The sequence below is a fragment of the Cnephaeus nilssonii genome (assembly GCF_951640355.1).
Source record: "Cnephaeus nilssonii genome assembly, chromosome: 19".
Classification (NCBI taxonomy): Eukaryota; Metazoa; Chordata; class Mammalia; order Chiroptera; family Vespertilionidae; genus Cnephaeus; species Cnephaeus nilssonii.
Genome location: NC_137090.1, coordinates 35,760,457 through 35,783,037, shown reverse-complemented (window position 1 = coordinate 35,783,037; position 22,581 = coordinate 35,760,457). Strand labels below are relative to the sequence as shown.

Here is a 22,581-nt window from a genome sequence, read left to right as displayed (position 1 = left end):
TTGGAAGCAGAGGACCATTGGGGGAGGGGACGGTTGGCAATGGCAGTCTTAGAGGAGTCTCCACTCAAGGTCAAGGTGCCCGCCCAACGGGCAGCGAACCACAAGGACTTCTCCTCGAAGCCCCGCCCCTCCAGGGGACCCGAAGCCTCTCTCTTCTCAGAATCAGGGTACGTTCCCTTTAAGGCGCTCGGGAAAGTCATCGCATTGGTGGCCGGCCAACCAGGCGCGGTGCGTTTTGTCCCTTGTGGGCCGCCGTGGGCCGGGTCGGGCGCGTAGGCGGGGCAGGGGAGCGGCGGTGGGGTCAAAGGTTACAGCGCGCACCACGTGGGCCGGTGACTCTGTCCTTCCCGCAGCGGCCGCGGCGAGCAGGGCACTTGGGTTAGTGGCGCGGCGGGCGGCGCGGACAGCTAAGCCGGACGCCGGATCCCGCCGCCATGGTCATCAAAACGGACGAGTTGCCGGCGGCCGCCCCGGCCGACAGTGCCCGGGAGCCCAGCTCTCAGGCTGGTGGCAAGGGGCGGCCGGGCTCGACCGGTGAGCGGGGCTGGGGCCAGGGGGGAGCCAGGAAGGGTAGGCTCCACCGGGCCGAGCGGGCGGGCTGGTTCGGGGTTCCGCGGGGACCGCCGCCTTCCCTCCGCGCCGGACTGGTGGCATCTCGCCGGGCCCTCTACCGGGCCGCCCCCGCCCTGAAGGTCACCTTTACTATCGCCCCCAGCTGCGGCCCGGGCTTCGCACGTGGGGTCCCAGAGAGGGCAGCGGCGGCGGGGACACGCGCGTCAAATTGCGGGGACACGTGCGCGCACACGCGGTTTCGGGGTGCGCCGCCGCCGCCACAGATGGATAGAATCGGCGGCCCCACCCCCTCTGTGCCCCGGCACTGGGGAGCCCTCAGGTCTGGGGTCATTGACACTTGCTCCTTCAGGCACCCCTCCACGTCAGGATCCCAAGCGTTCCCTGTGCACATACTGCAGTCCTGCAAGGAAGGCTCCACTTGGGGCTTCCAGGCTTGGTCTGTGGGAAGAGCGGTAGTTAGGATGAGTATTGCGAGGGGGTTTCTCTGGTTCATTCTCAGAGGTAAGGCTTTAACCCCAGGTGTTCCAGCTCTGCTCTCTGCCGGGTCAGGGAATGACCTGGTCGGCGGACCAGGGGGTCTGCCTGTGTGTGGGACCCAAGCCAAGCTCCTTGGCAGGAAGAGGTGTTTGTGCCAGAACTTGATCATTAACCCGCCTTATTGCGAAAAGTGGGTCGGCCCACAGTTGCAGTTTTTAAGGCAAAGGTCATTAGTGTGGAGTGGAGCTCCCAGCTCTTCCCCATGGGGACCGTGTGATGGTGGTGGCTTTGGGAGGGGCCGCAGCAATGTCCATTTCTCCTGGGCCTCTCTCTTCCCTTCCATCATGTCTCAGAGTCTAGCCTTGAGGCTGAAGCTCCATCCCAGCCAGTCAGTTGTCATCTTCAAATCTTCCTCAGAGGCTCAGGGCTGCACTCTGGTCCCTTTCTGCCCTGGGTGGTCGTGGGAGGGCAGAATTACCCTTATTTCCCACTTCCCCCCAACTCTCCTCAACAGGACTTGTCATTTTCATTTTCCTTCCCAGCTTCTGGTGAGTCAGGATGGGCACAGTGTTAGGGAAGCTCTCTGACGCTGTCACCTGAAACAGCTGGATTACCTTGTGGTAGGGGATGGGTACTTTGGCAGCTTTGCTGATTGCCTAGACGTGGCCAAGGTTTGAGCTGATGGACAGATGCTGATGACTCCAACCTTCCAGGCTTTGCCCTGAGGTGGCTCTGACTAGAGGGGCCACACAAGAGGAGGTACATAGGAGGGGTTGGCTGATTTCCCCTCTAGCAAAGAGACCTGAAGAGATGAAGTGATTTGCCCAAGGTCACACAGCGATTTAGCTGTTGAGAGCATTTGGATTTGCAGCTCAAGGCCAACGTGCCAAGGCTGCCCTGCCTGTCCCAGAAGAAGGTGGGACGTGCATGTTGATTGGGATCAGGTGCTGTGAATGTGAGGGCGAAGGAGGGAGAGTCTGTTGGAGGATTTCTCTGAGGGTCTGAGTGAAGCCCCTGCTCAGCTGTGTGCTGAGAGGCTCTGCCTGGAGCAACCTGAGTTCATTTGGGGGAAACTGGGAGCATACTAGCAGGTGGAACAGTGGCTCCTTAAGTCTCTGGGAAGCTAGTATAGATAGGTAGAACTTGAATTACAGCCTTCCTGACTCTATTCAAAGAAGGAGGGGGCACCCCCAGCAGGCTCCTTACCTTAGGACCCAGCTCTGGAAGGCTCCCCAATCTCCTTGAAGAGGTGATCTAGGCCTTTCTTGGGGGTTGGGGGGGAGCGAAGGTCAGTTACCTTCTTGGGAAGAAAGCTGCTTTTAGAGGTTAAGAGAACAGGCAGGTTTTTCAAGTTCACAGTGGTGTGTCTGGTTCCTTCTGTTTAGGGGAGGGCTCCTTGGAGTTGGGGCCCAGAGCTAAGCCGGGCTGGCAGACTGGGGAGGAGTTGGGGGCTTAGAGGAGCTCCCTGATAGGATCCCAAAGTTCTTTTCTTGGGTAGGTCACAGTAGAGTAGCTTGAGGCGCACTGCACTACCCCAGACCCTGCAGACCTGCTTTTGGCCTGGGGGACAGGAAGGAGGAAACAGAAGTGGCCACATCCTGGGGGTCTTCTACAGGTGCTTGCCTGCCCCCACCCCTTTCCCTTGAAGACCTAAGTTCCTGGGTTGGAGTGCTGTGTCTTTTGGGGCCTTACTTCCTGCTGGAGCCTCACCTGCTAAGGCCTTGGCTGGGGCGGGGCCTGGCCCTGGCACAGTCTACTGAGTGAGGCCATGCCAGGCTGGGGAAGGCACACACAGGCCACCCGAGATGGCCTAGTTTCTTTTCTAACCCCTCCTTTCTGCTGCCCATGGGGTCCCTGTGCTTCCAGGCCAGGGTAAGGCTACGCTTTATCTCTTCATTCTGATCTGGCCAGTGAAAACGGGGGTGGGGTGGGGGTGGGGTATGTATGCAGTGACATTTGGGCACCTTTTTCCCTTTCCCTAAATCCCAAATACTCAGGGATGCTCCCTGTGATGAGGAAGCGCTGGCCCAGGGGTGTAGAGATGAGGGGGCGGGTAGAGCTTATGGCTGGAGATCGATGTGCCTCCGGGGCTGAGGCCTAGAGGAGAAAGGAGTACCTGTGGGTGCTGCAGCCTTGGGGAGTTGCACTCAGAGGCAGGAGCTTGGGCGTCTGACAGACCTGGGCGACCTGGGCTTTTGGTGTGTTTTTTGACCTGGCTTGGCTGCCTGTGCCTCTGTGACCTTGGGCAGCTTGCTTACCAGTCATCTGGAACCTCAGTTTCATCAAGTAAGATGGACTGGTCAAGCTGATGAGGGAACTGCTGTGGGCTGGGCCTACAGTGAGCATTAGCTTTATGGTAACCAGAAGAATGGAGGTGGTTGTCCCTGCCACTCAGGGGCCGTCGCCTGACCCACTCCCTTCTCCAGAGGATTAGGGTGTGTTTGGGAAGGGGCTCTGCCAGGGTCTGGCCCTTAGTACCATCTGGTGTGTGTAGGCTGAACTCTTGGTGGGGGCTATGGAGAGGCTGAGGGCCTGGCCCATGCTGGGCCATCAGGACCACCTGGGATGGGACTGGACTGGAGGGAAGGGGGCCTGGAGTGAGTCTGGTTCCCCACCCCCACCTGGTTAGTATGGATGCCGGAGCAGCTCTGGCTGGGCCGTGGCAACAAGTCAGAGGCCCTGGGAAGGCGCCGTGGCGAGGCTGGGCATGTTTTCTCCACATGTTCCCTCTTTACAGCTGAACAGCCTTTGGCCTCTAGCTGCCAGCTCCGTTTCCCTCCCCGCGGGAGAGACTTGGTTTTCTCCTGGCAGAGCAGGGGCTGCTGGGAAGGGAAGGCAGAGCCTGCCAGCTTCTTGGTAGAGCTGGAGGCCTGGGGCACGGGTGCAGTTGTTCTCTGGGAGACTGGGAGACTGGGAGCCCATCCCTCCTCCCACCAGAACCAGAGACTCTCAGGAAGGGTCACCTGCAGGGGGCAGCATGAAGAGGCCCCAGCTGCCCCTTGACCCAGGAGGCAAGCAGGGTCTCAGCGTCTGGGACTGGTAGACAGGGGGTGGTCACCTCATGGCCTGGGCCTGGGCCTGGGTCTGCACCAGCTGTTGCCGGCAGCTGGCTGAAGCAGTCCTGCCCACCCCCACTGGGATTGGGACCGAGGAGAGGACTCCCTTGCTGGGCCCTGCCCCTGCCAGCCAGTCCCCAAGGCCCTCGGTCCTGAGGGGCCCAGGTACCCCAAATGCTGGGTTCTCCTGCCCTCCTAACAGCTTTGTCAGCAGTGACCCCCTTTCTAGGGGGTGCAGGGAGGTAGGTCTGAGTGCTGGTAGCAGCTCCAACTGGGGTCCTGGAGCCACCAGGGCCTCCTGGCCCACAGCTGTCCTTCTGGCCGACCTTGAGCAGGATTCAAGGCAGGGGGAGTGTGCCCTTCCCAGGGCCGCCCCGGCAGGCCTGGCCCCACTGAAACCCGAAGCCAGCCAGAGCTCCAGTCCCGGGCCGACCAGCTGCATGGGGGCAAGGGTAGTGGCAGAGGCCGGAATAAGGGACACAGACAGTGCCGGGCCTGAGCCGGAGAGCTGGCTGCCTCGCTGCGATGGCGGTCAAGACACTCCAGAGTCGAGGAGAGGCCAGCCGCTGACTGTACCAGGTGGGCTGTTGGGGGCAGTGAGCCAGGTGGCCAGCCTCTTGTGGGGAGATCACTTGGCCTTCATCTAGTCTAGTCTCCCCACCTTCAGGATCCCTTAAAGGAAGGAGGAGGGGTAGGTCTCCCTGTCCTGGGGAGTGGAGGTCCCTGGGAACCAGCTACATTCCTTTGAAGTCTGATAGGGGATTGGGTACCCCCCTGGGGTGGGAACCTGGTGCCAGGTGCCTTCTGGGCAAGCTCCCTGGGCTGCAGAAGAAGTGGGAGCTGTAGCCATCCTGGCCTTGTCTTTGCCCTCCTCCCTGTCCTCCCAGCCTAGACTCGGAGTGCAGGCCACCTGTCTGGGTTGGGCCCCTGATTTCCCACTTTTGGGGTCTCAGACCTCAAGGCTGCAGTCCGATATTTGGTGGGGAGCCCTTCCTTGATCTCTTTTCATCCTGGGGGCTCACCAGCCTGCAAAGTTTTTCTCAGACACTCAGTTGGGGGAAGTGGCTCCTGATATCTTCTGCCATCCCTCGATCTGCCTTTTGAAAGCTGACCAACCACTGCCCTTCTCCCCGCCCTCCTTCCCTGTCTGCTTTGTCATAGCCAAGTTCTCCTTTTGGTTTTGGCTGCTCACTTTCTAGGGGCTTGGGGTTTCGCTGCACTGTGCACTCCCTGGAAGGAGAGGTCCTTGTATGTCCTTGTGGTTCTCGGGAGTTTCATTTCTGGTTTGGAGAGGTGTGCTGGGGATGGGGACTGAGTGATGATGGTCATTGAAGGTGGCTAGGGTGGAGGGCAGTGTGGTGGCGTGGTGGTGCAAGAATCCAGAGTTCACTCTTGTCTCTTGACCTTGGACAAGGCTCTGAACTTTTCTGGGCCTCATGCATCCTAATCTGGGGGAAGGAGGCGGAGACTATCTGAGCTCCCAGTGGTACTGTTTTTCACTAAGTTGAGGGGACCTAGGGAAGAGGGAGTGGCTTCTTGTGATGTCCCCTTGCCCTGCCCTTCAGTGCTGGGCTTATCTCCTTTCCCAAGAGCCCTGTTCCACGTTTCTGTGGGTCTCAGTAGGGTCCATACAGCTCTGGGGAAATGCACCCCAGCCCCATTCCTAACAGCTGGGTAGGAAGAAGCGGGGGAGGGGTCTGGAAGGAATGGGTTGAATCCAGGGCAGGGCTGGGTGACCTGTCTGGAGCTCCCAGGCAAGCCAGGGGCCAGTTTGGCTGCCGGGCAGACCCTGGGTGGAAAGGCTCCCTGGGCTCAGTGAGCACCCAGGCAGTGCTGGGTTTTGCTGGAGGGTTTCTGTGAGGGCCTCTGCCCCCCAGGAGGCTCTCCTTTGTCCCCCTTAGTACTTGGGTGCAAATGGAAGTTTTGTCACCTCTTCCCCCTCTCTCAGCAGCATGTGAGTTGGGAGTTTTTCACAAATATTGAACTTAACTACCTGCTTACAGTAATTCCTTAATTCGGTGCCTTTCTATTGGGCCCAGGCAAGATTGAAGGAGGAAGATAGAGAGCTGGTGTGAGCAGCCACCCAGAGTGCAGCAGATCAAGAGCCCTGGGAGGTGGGGATAAAGGGAGGTGCTAATTCTTCAGAGAAGAGGGTTCATTTCACTTCGGTCTTATTGAATGAGTAGGAGTTTGCCCAATGGAATGTGATATGGGGGCAGAATGGACAGAGGCACAGGTGGGAGGTAAGGTGTGGCCTATTCTCAGGCTTCTGAATGGTTTGGTGTTAGCTACACCTTGACAGGGAGAGCTGGTGGGAGCTGAGGACGTAAGGCTGTGCCTGAGAGTGTTGGCCCGAGAAGCTTGGGTCTTGTGGGCAGTGGGGAGTATTGAGGGTTCTGAGTAGCGCTCCTGGAAAAGGGGAAATGGCCTGTGCCAGCACCGCGCCAGAGTCACAGCCGTGACCGGTGGAGATTGGGTCGGGTGACTAGATTGGGGCCGGTTTGTGGAGGAAGATGGAATTCCATGCTGACGAGATGGTCTTTGGTGATGCCTGACGGATGGCCACTTTGAAATGCTTGAGCAAGGCCTAAATTGGCCATGTGAGCTCTGAGGCCCAAGGGCACTTGAAGCCTGGGAGAGGGTGAGATGAGAATGAGGTGAGGCGGGCCCAGGTTGGACTGCTGGAAGAGGATGGGGCTGGAGAGGGGCAGCAAGAGTGTCGGTGTCATCGGGGAAGAGGAGGAGGAAGAGCTGGGAGGAGCTGCTGCTGAGAAGCTGGGCACGTTAAGGCCAGAGGAGACCCTGGGGTTGGGCTCTCCGAGTGGCGTGGTGACTCTGGGGAGAGTGGTTTGGATAGCGTGCTCAGAGGAAAGCTGGGCTGGAATACTGAGGAGCGAATGGGAGGGAGGACCTGGGGTGTGGAAGGTTCCGGAAGTGGCCTGCAGGTGGAAGTTGTGTGCCCATGGTGAGGTGGGACTAGGGCTGAGTCTTGGGAGAACAGGCAGGCATCACCCTATAGGACATGTGCCCACCCTGGTGGGTAAGGTGGATACCCCATCTGACCACCTAGGCCCATCTTGCTCAGCTCCTTCATTGTTGCCCACAGAGCTGCCGTCAGTCATGCTGCTGAATGGGGACTGTCCGGAGAGCCTGAAAAAGGAAGAGGGGCCCACCGAACCGCCCCAGGAAAATGGGCTGGATGAGGCTGAGCCGGGAGAGGAAACCACTGGACAGGAAGTCATTGTCATTCAGGACACCGGCTTTTCTGTGAAGATCCTGGCCCCGGGGATTGAGCCCTTCTCCCTACAGGTGAGATGTGGAGAGGAGCTGGAGACCAAGACCCAGGTCTCTTTGGGAGGACAAGGGTGAGAAGACAAACCTTGCCTTTGCTCGTCCTGGCCCCATGTTGTAGGCAGGAAACCTACCTGTGCCTTGCCCAAGGTCACTCAGCTAGACTGGTGGATGTGGGGATCAGGTTCCCGTCATTGTCCCATTGCTGGGGGAGAGCTTCCAGCTGGGACTGTTGGGCAGAGGTATGGTAGTGGCTGGGTGGTGGTGGGGTTCCAGGGCTCCCAGTCCTCTGCTTTGTACTCTCAGGGAAGCCACCTCCCTCTGGCTGTGTTTTTACCATTTGCCTGAGAGGAGAGTGGTATTGGGTGGTCTCCAAGAGCAGAGCCAACCCAGAGGTCTTGCAGAGTGTTAACTCATTGGGGAGCCAGTGTCCTCTTAAGTCTTCTGTACCCAGAGGCTTGAGCCCAGAGCTCCCCTTCTTTTTTTCTTTTTAATCCTTACCCAAGGATATTATCTCCATTGATTCTTAGAGTGAAAGGGAGGGAGGGAGGGAGGGAGGGAGGGAGGGAGAGAGAGAGAGAGAGAGAGAGAGAGAGAGAGAGAGAGAGAGAGAACACATTGATGTGAGAGAGACACATTGATTGATTGTGTCCCGCACGCACCCCGACCAGGGCCAGGGATTGAACCCATGACCTTTCGGTCTTCTGGCCAATGCTCTAACCACTGAGCAACCAGCCATGACCCAGAGCACTCCTTCTTGAAGAGGAAAGCCGTTTGCCCTGGGGACCTTGGCATTGGTCAAGGGAGAAAGCAAGATTGCTGTGTTCTTTCCCCACTGTTATCTCCTTCTGCTCAGGGATTGCTCAATTGCAGGAGTAGTTTAGGCCTGAGGGTAATGGGGCCAGACTCTGTCCTGATCATGTGCATATATCCTGTACACACGCACACAGGTGTAGATGGGCATGTATATCCGGACAGGCTTGGAGTTTACAAGCCAAACGGTAGAAAGTGAATATTTGGAGCATTGATTCTAGGGACCCAGGTACTTTAGGCTGGTGAAAGTGGTATGTCCTCACCAGGGTAATCGGGACTTTTCTCTGGCAGGTGTCCCCTCAGGAGATGGTTCAGGAGATCCACCAGGTGCTCATGGACCGTGAAGACACGTGTCATCGCACCTGCTTCTCGCTGCACCTGGATGGCAACATGCTGGACCACTTTTCAGAGCTGCGCAGCGTCGAGGGGCTGCAGGAGGGCTCGGTGCTACGCGTGGTGGAAGGTTTGTCTGGAAATTGGGCAGCCTGCCAAGGGAGGGCACATAGAGGCAGAGCCAGGCAGTACTCCACTCAGCTGGCTGGTCACTGACGAGCGTGTGGAGGCTCCGGGAGGTATCAGTCTTGTGGAGGCAGTATGGGAGCACAGGCCTGCTTCTCAGGCTGTCACCTGCGCACCCTTCAGCTTCGTGGTTTACATATCAGAGTCGTGATTAAAAACAAACAGAATACCAACCAAAGGCTTGATATCAGTCCAGTCAGATTCTGTAGAGATAAAATTAAAGCTCTTAAGGAAACTAAAGTTTGGGAAGTCAGGCCCAGGGTGGAGTGATCAGCTGGTGTGGTAAGGATGATTTGTTTGTGGAAACACAAGCTCCTGTGCACGTGGGTCTTCTGAGGAGAAGTGGCTCAGAGGGTCCAGGTGTGTCAGCTTACTAAGAGGAAATGTGGAAAAAATGTAGCCCCGCTGTACCCAAACTTGCTTGATCATGGAACCTCTCCTCCCCGCACAGAGCCCCCATTAATGTTTCACAAAACACATACTGGGGAGCAGTGTTGTGATCTGGATCCTGTTGGTTTCGGGGCACCCCTGGGTGAGGGCTGCCGGGGCCCAGCAGTCTGCGGCTGCTCACCCTGACCCTGAGCAGAGCAGGGCTTTGTGGGCTCCCCGAGGCCTGTGTGCACTTCCAGAGGCCGCTGTGCCTTTTGGCAGAAGGTTCTTTGCAAACAAGGATGCCTGCCAGCCAGCAGGCAGGTGTGTGTGGAAACCAGAGCTCCAGACTGTGTTTATAATGGGGCTTGTAAGTGGAAGCCTAAAATTGAAAAATTAAGACCACGATGGCTGCACCATGCCAGCCATCTCTGCCGGGCAGGTGTTGCAGGGAGCAGGGCCCTGGTCACGCCCCGTCACTTCCCTCCCAACAGAGCCGTACACAGTGCGCGAGGCCCGAATCCATGTGCGCCACGTCCGAGACCTGCTCAAGAGCCTGGACCCGTCCGATGCCTTCAACGGGGTTGACTGCAACTCCTTGTCCTTCCTGAGTGTCTTTACTGATGGCGACCTGGGAGGTGAAGCAGGGATTGGGGCCCAAGTTGGGCAGAGGGGCCAGGAGAAAGAAAGCCAGGGGCCGCCCGGCCGGCATGGCTCAGTGGTTGAGTGTCCACCTAGGAACCAGGGGACCACGGTTCAATTCCAGGTCGGGGCACATGCCTGGTTCCGGGCTTGGTCCCCAGTGTGGGACATGCAGGAGGCAGCCGATCCGTGGTTCTCTCTCATCATTGATGTTTCTGTCTCTCCCTCTCCCTTCCCCTCTGAAATCAATAAAATATATATTTTTAAAAAAATATAGCCAGGGGCCGGCAGAGGGGCTGAGGGCCAGGCCATCTCACCTGGAGGGGGCGGGGTCAGAGGCATGCTGAGTGGGACCAATCTAGGTGGGGAAATGGGTGGCCCCTGGGTGGCCCTGTGCTGACCACCAGCCTCGGGTCCCTCAGACAGCGGGAAGCGGAAGAAGGGCTTGGAGATGGACCCCATTGACTGCACGCCGCCCGAGTACATCCTTCCAGGGAGCCGGGAGCGGCCGCTGTGCCCCCTACAGCCTCAGAACCGTGACTGGAAGGTGGGATTCCCGGAGGAGAGCCGGGAACAGGCCTCTGGCAGGTGGGGAGCCGCCACACCAGGAGGCCTGGCCCACTCATGCTTGGCCATTCCTACAGCCCCTGCAGTGCCTGAAAGTGCTCACCATGAGTGGCTGGAACCCGCCCCCTGGGAACCGCAAGATGCATGGGGACCTCATGTACCTGTTCGTGATCACAGCTGAGGACCGGCAAGTCAGCATCACGGCGTCCACGCGGGGCTTCTACCTGAACCAGTGAGTGTTTGTGCGACCCCGTTCTGGGTCCTTGGGCAGCTGCTTGGAGCTTCCTGCACAGTGACCACCCTCTCTGCAGGTCCACAGCGTATCACTTCAACCCCAAGCCTGCCAGCCCCCGCTTCCTCAGCCATTCCCTGGTGGAGCTGCTCAACCAGATCAGCCCGACCTTCAAAAAAAACTTTGCTGTGCTGCAGAAGAAAAGGTAGTGCCTTTGCCTCGTCTCTGCCTCATCTCTGCCCCGGTTTCATGGCCCACCAGCCTGAACGCGAGCATGTCTGCCCTAAGAAGCTGTGCCCCCAAGCACCTCAGAGCCTCCCTGAGGGCGCTGTCAGCCAGGCCTTCAGGAGCAGGTCTCAGGGCGGGCAACACTGGGGCTGGTGGGGGGCGCAGAGAACAAGGGGGCCAGGGCAGGGCTCTGAGTTTGGCGGGCTGCCTATCTCCCCTCCTCTGCCTGCCATAGGGTCCAGCGCCACCCGTTCGAGAGGATTGCCACCCCGTTCCAGGTGTACAGCTGGACGGCCCCCCAGGCAGAGCATGCCATGGACTGCGTGCGCGCGGAGGACGCCTACACCTCAAGGCTGGGCTACGAAGAGCACATTCCTGGACAGGTGCCTGTGGCCTGGCCCTGCCCTCCCCGGGCACCTCCCTCCCCCTCCCTTGGTGGGTGCCAGGCTGGATTCTGTGCGCCTCCCTGGAAGCTCCATCTGCTTTTCTGTATTCACTTGGGAGCCTATGGGGCTGTCCATAGGGAAGTGGAGGGAGGAGCTGCCCAGTGCAATTGTGGGGTACAGGCTGAGCCAGTGTCTCCCTCCCTGGTCCCTCTCCAGACCCGGGACTGGAACGAGGAGCTGCAGACCACGAGGGAACTGCCCCGCAAGAACCTGCCTGAGCGGCTGCTTCGAGAAAGAGCCATATTCAAGGTACCCATGTCCCTCGTGTCTGACTGCAGCCTCAGACCCACCTGCACCGTTGCTGGTTTTCTTTTTCTTTTTTGGTTTTCTTGTGGACAGGAGGGAACCCAGGTGGGCTGACAGGGTACCCTGCAGTGTGCGCTGCTAGCCTCTGCCTCCTGGCAGACCCCCTCTCCCCCAACTCCTCTTCCTGCCTCTCTGAGACGTGGAGCCTGTGGGCAGGGTGGGACCTGCCTTCGACATGGGCTGAGTGACCAGGTCGTTCCAGCGCTCTGCCCTCCACTAACCGCTGTCAGGTTCTTGCCTGGCACAGATGCCCTACTGTAATGTTATTAGTGCTTTTACTGAGAGACCTGAGGAAAAATAGTGCTTTCAAAAATCAGATGAATTTAAATTCTTTGTTAATCTTACTGCCTAGAGGTGATAATGGTGAAAATAAGATCTAAATGTTTTGGATACTAACCTTATCAGGGTCTGTGCCAGGTGTTTCATAGGCATTATCTCCTGTAATCTCTCAGACAACTTGTAAAGTTCCATACTTTTATTGTCACTGCTTTATAGACAAGAAAATGAGTCCAAGAGGTGACCTGAGTTCACCTGGCACACAATTGGTGGGTCCCACACCCGTGCCAGTCCTCCCACTCCTTGTTAATCGCCAAGTTCTGAAGTCTAAGCATAAGTGGTGTTTTTTCAAAAAAGGGGCTTCTTGCCCTTTTCCAAATGTGAGGAAACAGCCTAGAGCCCTCGGCCCCCAAGGTGGCCTGCTAGCCTCCACCATGTGAGCTTGGCCAGGTGGGACCCTCCCCACCTCTGCCCTTCCCCCACAGGTGCACAGCGACTTCACGGCAGCGGCCACGCGGGGCGCCATGGCAGTCATCGATGGCAATGTGATGGCCATCAACCCCAGTGAGGAGACCAAGATGCAGATGTTCATCTGGAACAACATCTTCTTCAGCCTGGGCTTTGACGTCCGCGACCACTACAAGGACTTCGGCGGGGACGTGGCGGCCTACGTGGCTCCTGCCAATGACCTGAACGGTGTGCGCACGTACAACGCGGTGGACGTGGAGGGGCTGTACACGCTGGGAACGGTGGTGGTGGATTACCGCGGCTACCGCGTCACGGCCCAGTCCATCATCCCCGGCATCCTGGAGCGGGACCAGGAGCAGAGTGTCATCTATGGCTCCATCGACTTTGGCAAGACAGTGGTGTCACACCCAAGATACCTGGAGCTTCTGGAACGCACGAGCCGGCCCCTCAAGATTCTGAGGCACCGGGTGCTCAATGACCGCGACGAGGAGGTGGAGCTCTGCTCCTCCGTGGAGTGCAAGGGCATCATTGGCAACGATGGGCGCCACTACATCCTCGACCTGCTCCGCACCTTCCCCCCTGACCTCAACTTCCTCCCTGTGCCCGGCGAGCGGCTGCCCGAGGAGTGCACCCGCGCTGGCTTCCCCCGCACCCACCGGCACAAGCTGTGCTGCCTGCGCCAGGAGCTGGTGGATGCCTTCGTGGAGCACAGGTGCGGAGCGAGGCTTGTCAGGTGGCTGGGCCAGGCTGCTCTCCGCAGGGGGTGCTCCTGGGCCTCATCTTGATGGGAGTGGCTTTGGAAAGTGGAGACGAGCCAGCCCTGGCCACAGTCATCACAGGCTCAGCTCTGGCCCTACCCACTCTGTCAGGCTCACAGACCAGTGATAGCTAGGCAGTGGCTCTCAACCGAAGGGGCACTGTTCCCTTAGGGAGCATGTGGAAATTGCTGGGGTGTCTTTGAATCTGCTGGGGCGGGGGCTGTGAGGAGGGTCAGGGGGTGTCGAGGCTGCTGGCATTTAATGCCTAAGAGCCACATCAAATGTCCCACATCATGAATAATTCTCCCTCTCACCATGCCAGTGGGTTCCTGTCAATCTTGAGAGCCCTGGCCTGCATGGTGAGCCACTCCCTGGCCCGCACCCCACCCCAGCTGTTCTCTTCCTGTCTGGGAGGATCTCGGGTTTTGCTGTGACCTGCTGCCACCTGGTAGAGTTGCTGGGCTGGCATGTGCATGGATGTGTTGGTACTTGCACACGTCAGGTTGTGTTCCCTTGCCGTCAGGGGGTCGCCCCAACATTCATTAACCCCAGGAGGCGAGGAGCCTGGGGCCAGGCTCTGGTCCCAGCCGGCAGCTTGAAGGCCAGGGAAGCTGCCACCGACCCCTTTCCCATCCAGTTTCTGCCCCATGTGCTGCACTCCAGGTACCTCCTCTTCATGAAGTTGGCTGCCCTGCAGCTGATGCAGCAGAAAGCCAGCAAGATGGAGAACTCCACCTCATTGGAAAACGGCAGCCCACCCTCCCTGGAGTCCAAGTCTGAAGACCCTCTGGGACCCGAGGCGGGAAGTGAGGAGGAGGGAGGCAATGCTAGTGGCCTGGCCAAGGTGAAGGAGCTGGCGGAGACCATCGCCTCGGACGACGGGACAGGTGGGCTGCTGTGGGTGCCGGGGAGCCCCGGACCTGTCCTGGCAGCGGGGCTTGCACAGGCAGCTCCAGACCCGGTCCCAGGAGAGGCAGGCATTCATCTCTTCGGGGAGCGGGGGAGGCTTGTGAGCCTGATAGCATGGGTAGGTACAGCTGGCCCACGATGTGGATGGGCTGCCTCCCAGCGGGCCATGTCTCCACAGCAGACCCACGGAGCCGGGAGGTGATCCGCAACGCGTGCAAGGCAGTCGGCTCCATCAGCAGCACGGCCTTCGACGTCCGCTTCAACCCGGACATCTTCTCACCAGGCAGGTGGTGGAGCGGGGTGGGCAGAATCAGGGGTCACCCTGGGGCCTCAATGCTGGTGGGCCCTTCCCAGACCTGAGCCATGGCATCTGCCTCGCTGCCCCCACCTCCCTTCACCCGGCTCAAGCCTGTGCTCCCCCTCCCGCAGGGGTCCGCTTCCCCGAGTCCTGCCAGGAGGAAGTGCGGGACCAGAAACAGCTGCTCAAAGACGCCGCTGCCTTCCTGCTCTCCTGCCAGATCCCCGGCTTGGTGAGGGACTGACCACAGGGGCGGAGGCTGCGGGCAGGGCTGGTACAGATTCTAGAGGCTTGTGGGACTTCACAGGAGTGACTTCTTTAGACCTGCTGACTTGAGAGGCTGGCGGGGCAAAGTGCTCGTCCCCGCCTGACCCAAAGCAACCAAGGGGGCCTCAGGCACAGGCTCTGCTCCTCCGGGCCCGCCGTGTGGCCGGCAGCGGGGTCTGGTCCTCTGAGCCCCTGTGTGACGGATGGCTGACAGGGACAGGGGGCACCTGGGAGAGAAGGTGAGGGGTCCTGCCCGCTTCACCCTCCCGAGCTTTATATGTAGGCCCTGTGGGTGCCAGGATGTTGGCTCCTACGGAGACAGCTCCGTGACCAGTGGTGCTCTTGTCTCAGAACTTGGAGCTGAGCCTGCTGTGCCAGCTACCCTGGTCCCAAGGGGTCACCTCTGCTCCTTCCCTCCTGGTCAGAGAGGAGCCTTTGCTGCCCACACGGCTCTCAGTCCGTCACCAGCAGGGCTCCCTCGTTCCACTTCCCCACCAAGTGGGCCTGGCAGTCACCCATTTTCTTTGGCTTGAGTGACAGGCTGGGGGCAGATTCTCGCCTCCTTGCTGGTCCTTGCTGCTGCTTTGTCTCCTTCCCTCTTCCCCACTGGGAGCTGGGGTCTTTGTCCCCTGCTTCCCTTTTAGAGGGGCCTGGTGACTGTGAGCTCCCCCAGGAAGCCCCAGGGCTGGAGGAGGCAGGGGCTGGGCGGGGGAGCCTGACGTGCTGCAGCCTGCAGGTGAAGGACTGCACAGACCACGTGGTGCTGCCCATGGACGGGGCCACGCTGTCTGAGGTGATGCGCCAGCGAGGCATCAACATGCGCTACCTGGGCAAGGTGCTGGACCTGGTGCTCCGGAGCCCGGCCCGAGACCAGCTGGACCACATCTACGTGAGTGGTGCTCAGGGCGGGAGGAGAGACGCTGGAGCCCGGCTGGAGGCCTGGCGCCAACCTGGACTTTCCTCTCGGAACCTTTGTAGAAAATTGGCATTGGAGAGCTCATCACCCGTTCTGCCAAGCACATTTTCAAGACGTACTTACAGGTACCCCGCTCCCTCCCCAGCCCGGGTAGGGTGGGGTCTAGAGGAAGAGCCCTGGGTTGGGGCCCGAGGGCCCTCGTGACTTTGGTCCAAACTTGCAGGGAGTCGAACTCTCAGGCCTGTCGGCTGCCATCAGTCACTTCTTGAACTGCTTCCTGAGCTCCTACCCCAACCCTGTGGCCCATCTGCCCGCCGATGAGCTGGTCTCCAAGAAAAGGAACAGGAGGAGGAGAAACCGGCCTCCGGGGGCAGCAGACAACACCGCCTGGGCCGTCATGACTCCCCAGGAGCTCTGGAAGAACATCTGCCAGGAGGCCAAGAACTACTTCGACTTCACCCTCGAGTGGTGCGTGAGTGGCGGGTGGCAGGCAGAGGGACCCCTGACAGCCCAAGGGCAGACAGGAGCGGAGAAGGAGGGAGCTGGGAGTCCTGGAGAGCAAAGGGGGCGGCTCAGGTGGAGTGGCAGCTGTGGAGAAGGGGCAGGGTGGGAGCCATCTCCACTTCTCCCCCAGTGAGTCCGTGGACCAGGCTGTGGAGACCTACGGGCTGCAGAAGATAACGCTGCTGCGGGAGATCTCCCTCAAAACCGGCATCCAGGTAGGCGCCAGGCCGTGCCCCTCCGTGCACCGGCTCCCACAAGGCCCCAGGGCCTGTGGGGGCTCTCCCCACGTGCTGCGGGTGGGAGGTGCTGGCCATTTGACCCCGGGCTGAGGCTGCCTGCGGGTATGGGTGTTGGCTGTGTCCCCCAGATCCTGCTGAAGGAGTACAGCTTCGACAGCCGCCACAAGCCCGCCTTCACCGAGGAGGATGTGCTCAACATCTTCCCCGTGGTCAAGCACGTCAACCCCAAGGCCTCGGATGCCTTCCACTTCTTCCAGAGCGGACAGGCCAAAGTACAGCAGGGTGCGTGGCCAGGTGTGGCCGGGGGGAGGGGCTTTCCTGGCTCGGCCCTGACCTCACCACCCTCGGTGCCCTGCAGGCTTCCTGAAGGAGGGCTGCGAGCTCATCAACGAGGCCCTGAATCTGTTCAACAACGTGTACGGAGCCATGCACGTGGAGATCTGCGCCTGCTTGCGCCTCCTCGCCCGTCTCCACTACATTATGGGCGACTACGCCGAGGTGGGCCTTGAGCACCCGCTGGGCTGTGGGGCCTGGCCTGGCATTGGGAGCTGGCAAGTGAGGGAGCCAGGCCTGTGTTCTCAGCCCCCAGAGCAGCAGGAACTGGAGGCTCTACTTACGTGGTAGGGGCAGGGGGCACAGGGAGGAGCAGGCAGAGACCAGGGGGACCCCGGAGTCACTTGCTCGGCCTGGGCTTCCTTCCCCCATCTTCACCATTGGATTGTTACATCCTTGGGGAGCTGCCATGAAAGTGGGGTGATGGCCGGGCCTCCCTTCACAGGGACGATGGGAAGGATGAATTCTGGGACTCACCTAGGACCTTGTAAGCGCTCTGTGGAGCTGCTAGGAGTGTCCCTGCTGTTGTCTTCCACCAGCGTGTGGCCTGGTGGTGCTCACCTGCCCGGTCAGCCCCAGGGCTTTAGGAAGCCTTTCCTGGGCCTGGTTTCCTGGGCGGGCAGGCCAGGCGCCCCACTCCCCAGCTGTCAGAGGCTTTTGTCTATGTAGGTTTTGTTGTTACTCACCTGAGGCTATTTTTCCTTTGATTTGTAGAGAGAGTGGAAGGAAGGGGGAGAGAGAGAAACATGGAAGTGAGGGAGAGAACACATCAGTTGGTTGCTTCCCATCAAGCCTGCAAACCGAGGCCCGAGGCACATGCCCTTGACTGGAATAAAATCCAGGACCCTTCAGCCCGTGGGCCGGTGCTCTATCCAGTGAGCCAAACTGGCTAGGGCTATGTATGGGTTTTTAAAAATTATTACCGATACTTAACTTTTAGCACAATTTTAGATTTATATGTATGTATTTACATAGGTTTTGTTAGGAGAAAAAAGGGTTTAAGACAGGTTTTTTAAAGGTGAAACTGTCTCCGAATGGGGCGTAGACTTCATGGTCATAGCAGCTGAGTTTTGACCCCTTCTCTGCTGCCTTTGCGCAAAGTAAACATAGAAAGTGCCGCCAGAGGGGACCAAGGCCACGCTTCTGTGGGGCTCAGAGACCAGGGGCAGGCAGATGGGGTGGGACGGGCACCCACCCCGATGACCGTTCCCCACTTCTCCAGGCCCTGAGTAACCAACAGAAGGCTGTGCTGATGAGCGAGCGAGTGATGGGCATCGAGCACCCCAACACCATCCAGGAATATGTGAGTGGCCACTGGGCCAGGGGCTGCACAGCTGGGTGGGGCCCGTGGCCAACCTGGCCTGACACGGCTGCCCCTGCAGATGCACCTGGCCCTGTACTGCTTTGCCAGCAGCCAGCTCTCCACCGCCCTGAGCCTGCTGTACCGTGCCCGCTACCTCACACTGCTCGTGTTTGGGGAAGACCACCCTGAGATGGCCCTGCTGGACGTGAGTGCTGAGGAGGGGTGGCGGGGCGAGCCTCAGCCCCAGGGGAGCGGGAGCTGACCAGGGCCCTCCCGACTGCCCCTAGAACAACATCGGGCTGGTGCTGCATGGGGTGATGGAGTATGACCTCTCGCTGCGCTTCCTGGAGAATGCGCTGGCTGTCAGCACCAAGTACCACGGGCCCAAGTCCCTCAAAGTGGCCCTCAGGTGAGGCTGCCTTGGGTTAGGGGGTGGGGGGCCCAGGGCCTTAGGGACAGGGTCCCAGGAAGCACCTGGATTGAGCGCGGGCACGGGACCCAGCGCTGTCTGTCCTCGGTCTGACTCCTGAGGAAGTTTCCCTCACCTTCTATTCCCCCCCAAGTCCTGGGCTTGATTGTTCGCCCCAGGCAGATTCCAGAGCAGGACCTGGATTAGTCTGCACACCCCTCGTTAGGCTGCCACTGCCCCTGCCCACTCCTGTCCTTCCTGTGCCCCCCACACCATGCTTCCTGTAGCCACCATCTTGTCGCACGGGTCTATGAGAGCAAAGCCGAGTTCCGGTCAGCCCTGCAGCACGAGAAAGATGGCTACACCATCTACAAGACCCAGGTGGGCCGCAGCAGGGGCCGGCGGGTGGGGAGAGCTGGGAGAGGGGGGGCGGCAGGGGCCGTGGGGAGCGGCAGGGGCCGGGCACTCGGCAGCCCTGACTCCTGCCTGTGCCGCTCTCGCCCCCGTAGCTGGGCGAGGACCATGAGAAGACCAAGGAGAGCTCCGAGTACCTCAAGTGCCTGACCCAGCAGGCCGTGGCCCTGCAGCGCACCATGAACGAGATCTACCGCAATGGCTCCAGCGCCAACATCCCGCCCCTCAAGGTGTGTCCGGGACAGAGCTGGGGGGCCCCCTCCCCAGCCTCCCGGTGCCCACCCAGTGGCTCATCTTCCCTGGCACCCTCAGTTCACAGCCCCCAGCATGGCCAGTGTCTTGGAGCAGCTCAATGTTATCAACGGCATCCTCTTCATTCCACTCAGGTGAGGCCCCTCCTCCTGTCCCCACACCCACTGGGGAATTGGCCTTTAGTTTCTTGTCTTTTGAAACATGATACACTGACATGGCTCAACATTGGGCAATGCAGCCAGGGGTGCGAAGTTCCTGTGAATCCTTCTGGAAATACTCCGCATCATTGAGCAAACAAACAGCTGTCATCTTCCCCCCCTCTTTTTTTACACAAAATTACAGTAGCAAACCATGCACATAGGGGTGTTTTCTTCACTTCATGTTTCTGGCGCTCTTACCAAATCCATAAAGCGTGGCTTCATTCTTTCTCTGGCTTCCTGCGATCCCAGTGTAGGTCTGTCTCATGACCGGGCCCTCGCTGCTGTCTCCTTCCCACGGGGCCATGGGGTTGGTCAGTCAGTGGCTAGGGAGCTAATAGTGGACCTTCTGTGTGTTGCACACCCTCCCCGCTCTCATTTTCTGTGGGTAACCTCCTGTGGCAGCCGCCACAGATGCAGCAGGTTTGAACTGGGTGTGAAGGAGCATGGGAGCCAGGCCTTACTGAGGGCTCTGACAGGTGCGTGCAGTTCTTCGCTTTCCAGCACTTTGGGGCCTTTCTGCTCTGGGGAGGGAAGGGAAGCACGTGTTTCACGCCTGTCTCGCACCGAACAAACCTCAGAGTCTGATTTTGTCCCAGGTGTAAGTTTAAGCAGAGCCAGTGAGGTGATGGAGGGCCTGGGCCCGCTCTGACCCCCCACCCCCACCCCTGTCCTTCTGCTCAGCCAAAAAGACCTGGAGAACCTGAAAGCTGAGGTGGCGCGGCGGCACCAGCTCCAGGAAGCCAGCAGGAACAGGGACAAGGCTGAAGAGCCCATGGCCACCGAGCCTGAGCCCGCAGGGGCCCCCGAGGATGCGGCTTCCCAGCCCCAGGCCGCCAAGGACCCTCCTCCCCCCAGCTTGCAGGGGTAGAAAGGGAGAGACAGATGGACAGTCAGCTGCCCCATTACCCAGTGATCCAGACTCCAGGAGGAGGGGGCACGCCCTGCAGATCCGGAGAGGAAGCGAGTCCCTATTCTTCCACATTTCCAACCCCAACCCTCCCCCCAGCATCCTCCTGGGACCCTGGCCTGGCCTGTCTGCCCCCCCCCCCGAGAGATGTTTTTGCACTGGTTCAATGAAAATGCCGATGCAGAGGCCTAATTGAAGACACATGAGTGGAGTGTGTGGGCATCGGTTCCCAGCTGGGGGACAGGTGCCCCTCAGGCGCCCCATCCTCGAGCAGGTGTGTGCGAGTGTGTCCATGCCTGTGAGCGTCTTGATCCGTCCTTCCTAACTTGTACATAGCCCGAGTCAGTTCGAGTGGGTGACGTGCAGATGCGATTTCTCAGGTCATTTGTATGTTTGACATTACGGCTGCTGCTTCTGCTGCCACTACCCCTGGCCCAGCCTGGCTAAAAGTCCAGGTTTGAAGCCGAAAGGGGGGTGCTTTTCTGTGTCCTGGGATGGGGAGTCAGCTCTGTGGCAGGGCTGGAGAGCTGGGGTGCACTTTAGCTCTGTGGCAATGTGAGAGCTGCAGTGGCTTTACTAGTCATGGTTGGGCCTGGCCTGGCTGTGCTTGGGGAAGGCAGGGTGGACAGTGGTGGTTCCCCGATACCCCTGTGCCCAGCCCCACTGGTCTGCCTCCCTGCTCCTCAGCTGGGGATACCTTGGGGGCTGCAGTCTGAATGTATACTTCTCACCACTTTAACCTGAGCTACCTAACGCACAGTGGGAGTGGGTAGGGAATGGGCCCAGGGGAACCGGGGCTGAATCATGGATTCAGGGGGTGAGTTACCAGGTACAGGGGTGATTGCCACTTGTTTGTGGAGCCCAGCTCCCTACCTGGTCCTGGCCACACAAGCACCTTCAACAGAGAGTACCTCTGGGTGTGGTAGGTGGGGAGGCACTGAAGGTGGTGGCCCACAGGCCCGGCTGCTCCCTCTCCCGCCTGCCTGTGCTGCTTCTGTGCCTGCTGTTGGAGCCCTGACTGTGGGGGAGGTCGCCACCCTTGTGAGCTTGGGGGAGCCGTTCCAGGGGTAGGACCTCTGCCTGGGGGAGCTGCTTATGGGTATGGTCTGTCCAAACACCTTGTTTCAAAGGGAGTGGGCGTGAGCTAGTAATCGAAGCATCCCCACAGCTGATCAAGAACTTTTTCTTGTTTTTAAACCATCACGTCTTCATTTCACATTGGAATAAAGTGAGTTTTTGAAACCTACTGCCCTAGCCCATCCTGTGTGTTCTGTTCCAGTCTTAAGTGCTAGTGAGGGTTGTCAGAAATGTTACTAGTAAGAGTTTAAAGCACTTGAATGTGTAAAAATTAGGTCAAATTCAAAGTTATCGTTGTAATGTCATTTACGTGGGAGGAAAGGGGAAAGTCACAGGCACCTGGCTAGGGTTTTTACCTGGCTGCGTCACTAGACCCGTGAGAGTGGCACATAGAGGAATAGCACCTGTTGGCCACAGGAGACGAAAAGCCGGGAAGCGCTCCTCCATGGAGTTTCATGTGACACAGGCTGGAGTGAAGGCCAGTTGGACTGGACAGTGCTTAAGATGGCCCAGGCCTTGGGCTGGCCTGATAGGTCACTGAGCACCGAATTGCAGGCATCTGTCCTTGTCCCTTTGAGTAGGGAGGATTGGGTAGCATCCCCAGGCCTGGAAAGCGAGGAGCACGGAGCATGTCTATAGGGCCATGCTAAGGTGTGGTTTAGGGCTAGCGAGACTTGGAGATCTAGTGAGGTGGGGGAAGGAGAATCCACCTTGGCTGCTTGAGGGGCAGAGCCTGTGAAGTGGAAGATGTGTGGGGGGTAGAGAGGACCTGTCTGAGAAGAGGGGAAGTCTCATTATAGGTAGTGGCTGCTGTTTGGCCATCCCTTTCCGGAGCAGGCAAGCCCTTGGACTCATGCACACTTGAATGGCCTTTTTTTTTTTTTTAATACATCTTTATTGATTTCAGAGATGAAGGGAGGAGAGAGAGAGAAACATCAATGATGAGAATCACTGATTGGCTGCCTCCTGCATGTCCCCTACTGGGGATTGAGCCCACAACTCAGGCATGTGCCCTTGATCGGAATCGAACCTGGGACCCTTCAGTCCGCAGGCTAACGCGCTATCCACTGAGCAAACCAGCAAGGCTTGAATGCCTTTTTTAATACTTGGAACGTTCGTTGTGTCTTTGACATTCTAAAAAGAAAAAAAAATTGCAACCCTAATGTCTTAGTTTTCCTAAGCCAACTGGAAAAAAGACATCCCTGCCTTGAGGTTTTTCTTTCAAGTGATGCCTAAAGAGCTCCCTGGGTACCTTGATATATGCTGCCGACACCCCCTTCTTCCCATACCCCCCCCCCCCTTTACAATCTCATGCCTTCCTATGACCTTTTGTCTTGGTCACGTGCTTCACAGCACTTCCAGAAATGGGGCATCATCTTGTGAAGCTGAGAATGGATCAGGTTGAATTCCTCCTGGACCTTCTAGTCACCTGAGAAGGCCCATTTTTCACGGTTGAATCCTTAAGCATATTAGTGGTGTCAGATACCTTTTAACAAACTAAAGGACAAGGGGCTGTTGTTTTCTCAAGGAAA

General features: G+C 58.8%; 2 protein-coding genes across 4 annotated transcripts; both read left to right on the top strand.

Annotated features, from left to right (window-relative positions):
* The first annotated feature begins 149 nt into the window (after nucleotides 1-149).
* CLUH (clustered mitochondria homolog) lies at nucleotides 150-21,208 on the top strand. 3 transcript variants are annotated; one of them, XM_079797065.1, is made up of 26 exons: nucleotides 150-167; nucleotides 7,213-7,415; nucleotides 8,502-8,673; nucleotides 9,593-9,736; nucleotides 10,163-10,287; nucleotides 10,385-10,539; nucleotides 10,619-10,744; nucleotides 11,003-11,150; nucleotides 11,370-11,462; nucleotides 12,281-12,975; nucleotides 13,685-13,908; nucleotides 14,109-14,213; nucleotides 14,360-14,460; nucleotides 15,232-15,384; nucleotides 15,474-15,536; nucleotides 15,635-15,879; nucleotides 16,046-16,130; nucleotides 16,283-16,436; nucleotides 16,513-16,652; nucleotides 17,710-17,790; nucleotides 17,870-17,995; nucleotides 18,078-18,199; nucleotides 18,487-18,580; nucleotides 18,709-18,843; nucleotides 18,926-18,999; nucleotides 19,747-21,208. In XM_079797065.1, the coding sequence occupies exons 2-26, from the start codon at nucleotides 7,227-7,229 to the stop codon at nucleotides 19,931-19,933; spliced, it is 3,936 nt and encodes a 1,311-aa protein (XP_079653191.1). In that variant the 5' UTR covers nucleotides 150-167; nucleotides 7,213-7,226; the 3' UTR covers nucleotides 19,934-21,208. The 3 variants fall into 3 exon arrangements, with proteins under 3 accessions (XP_079653191.1, XP_079653190.1, XP_079653189.1); XM_079797064.1 differs by lacking the exon at nucleotides 150-167 and adding an exon at nucleotides 338-534 and having other exon boundaries at nucleotides 14,112-14,213; XM_079797063.1 differs by lacking the exon at nucleotides 150-167 and adding an exon at nucleotides 338-534.
* Nucleotides 4,023-4,753, top strand: LOC307115365 (uncharacterized protein; the record flags this gene model as incomplete). The annotated part of the gene is made up of 1 exon (XM_079798592.1): nucleotides 4,023-4,753. The coding sequence occupies exon 1, from the start codon at nucleotides 4,112-4,114 to the stop codon at nucleotides 4,751-4,753; it is 642 nt and encodes a 213-aa protein (XP_079654718.1). The 5' UTR covers nucleotides 4,023-4,111.
* Nucleotides 21,209-22,581: the final 1,373 nt, after the last annotated feature.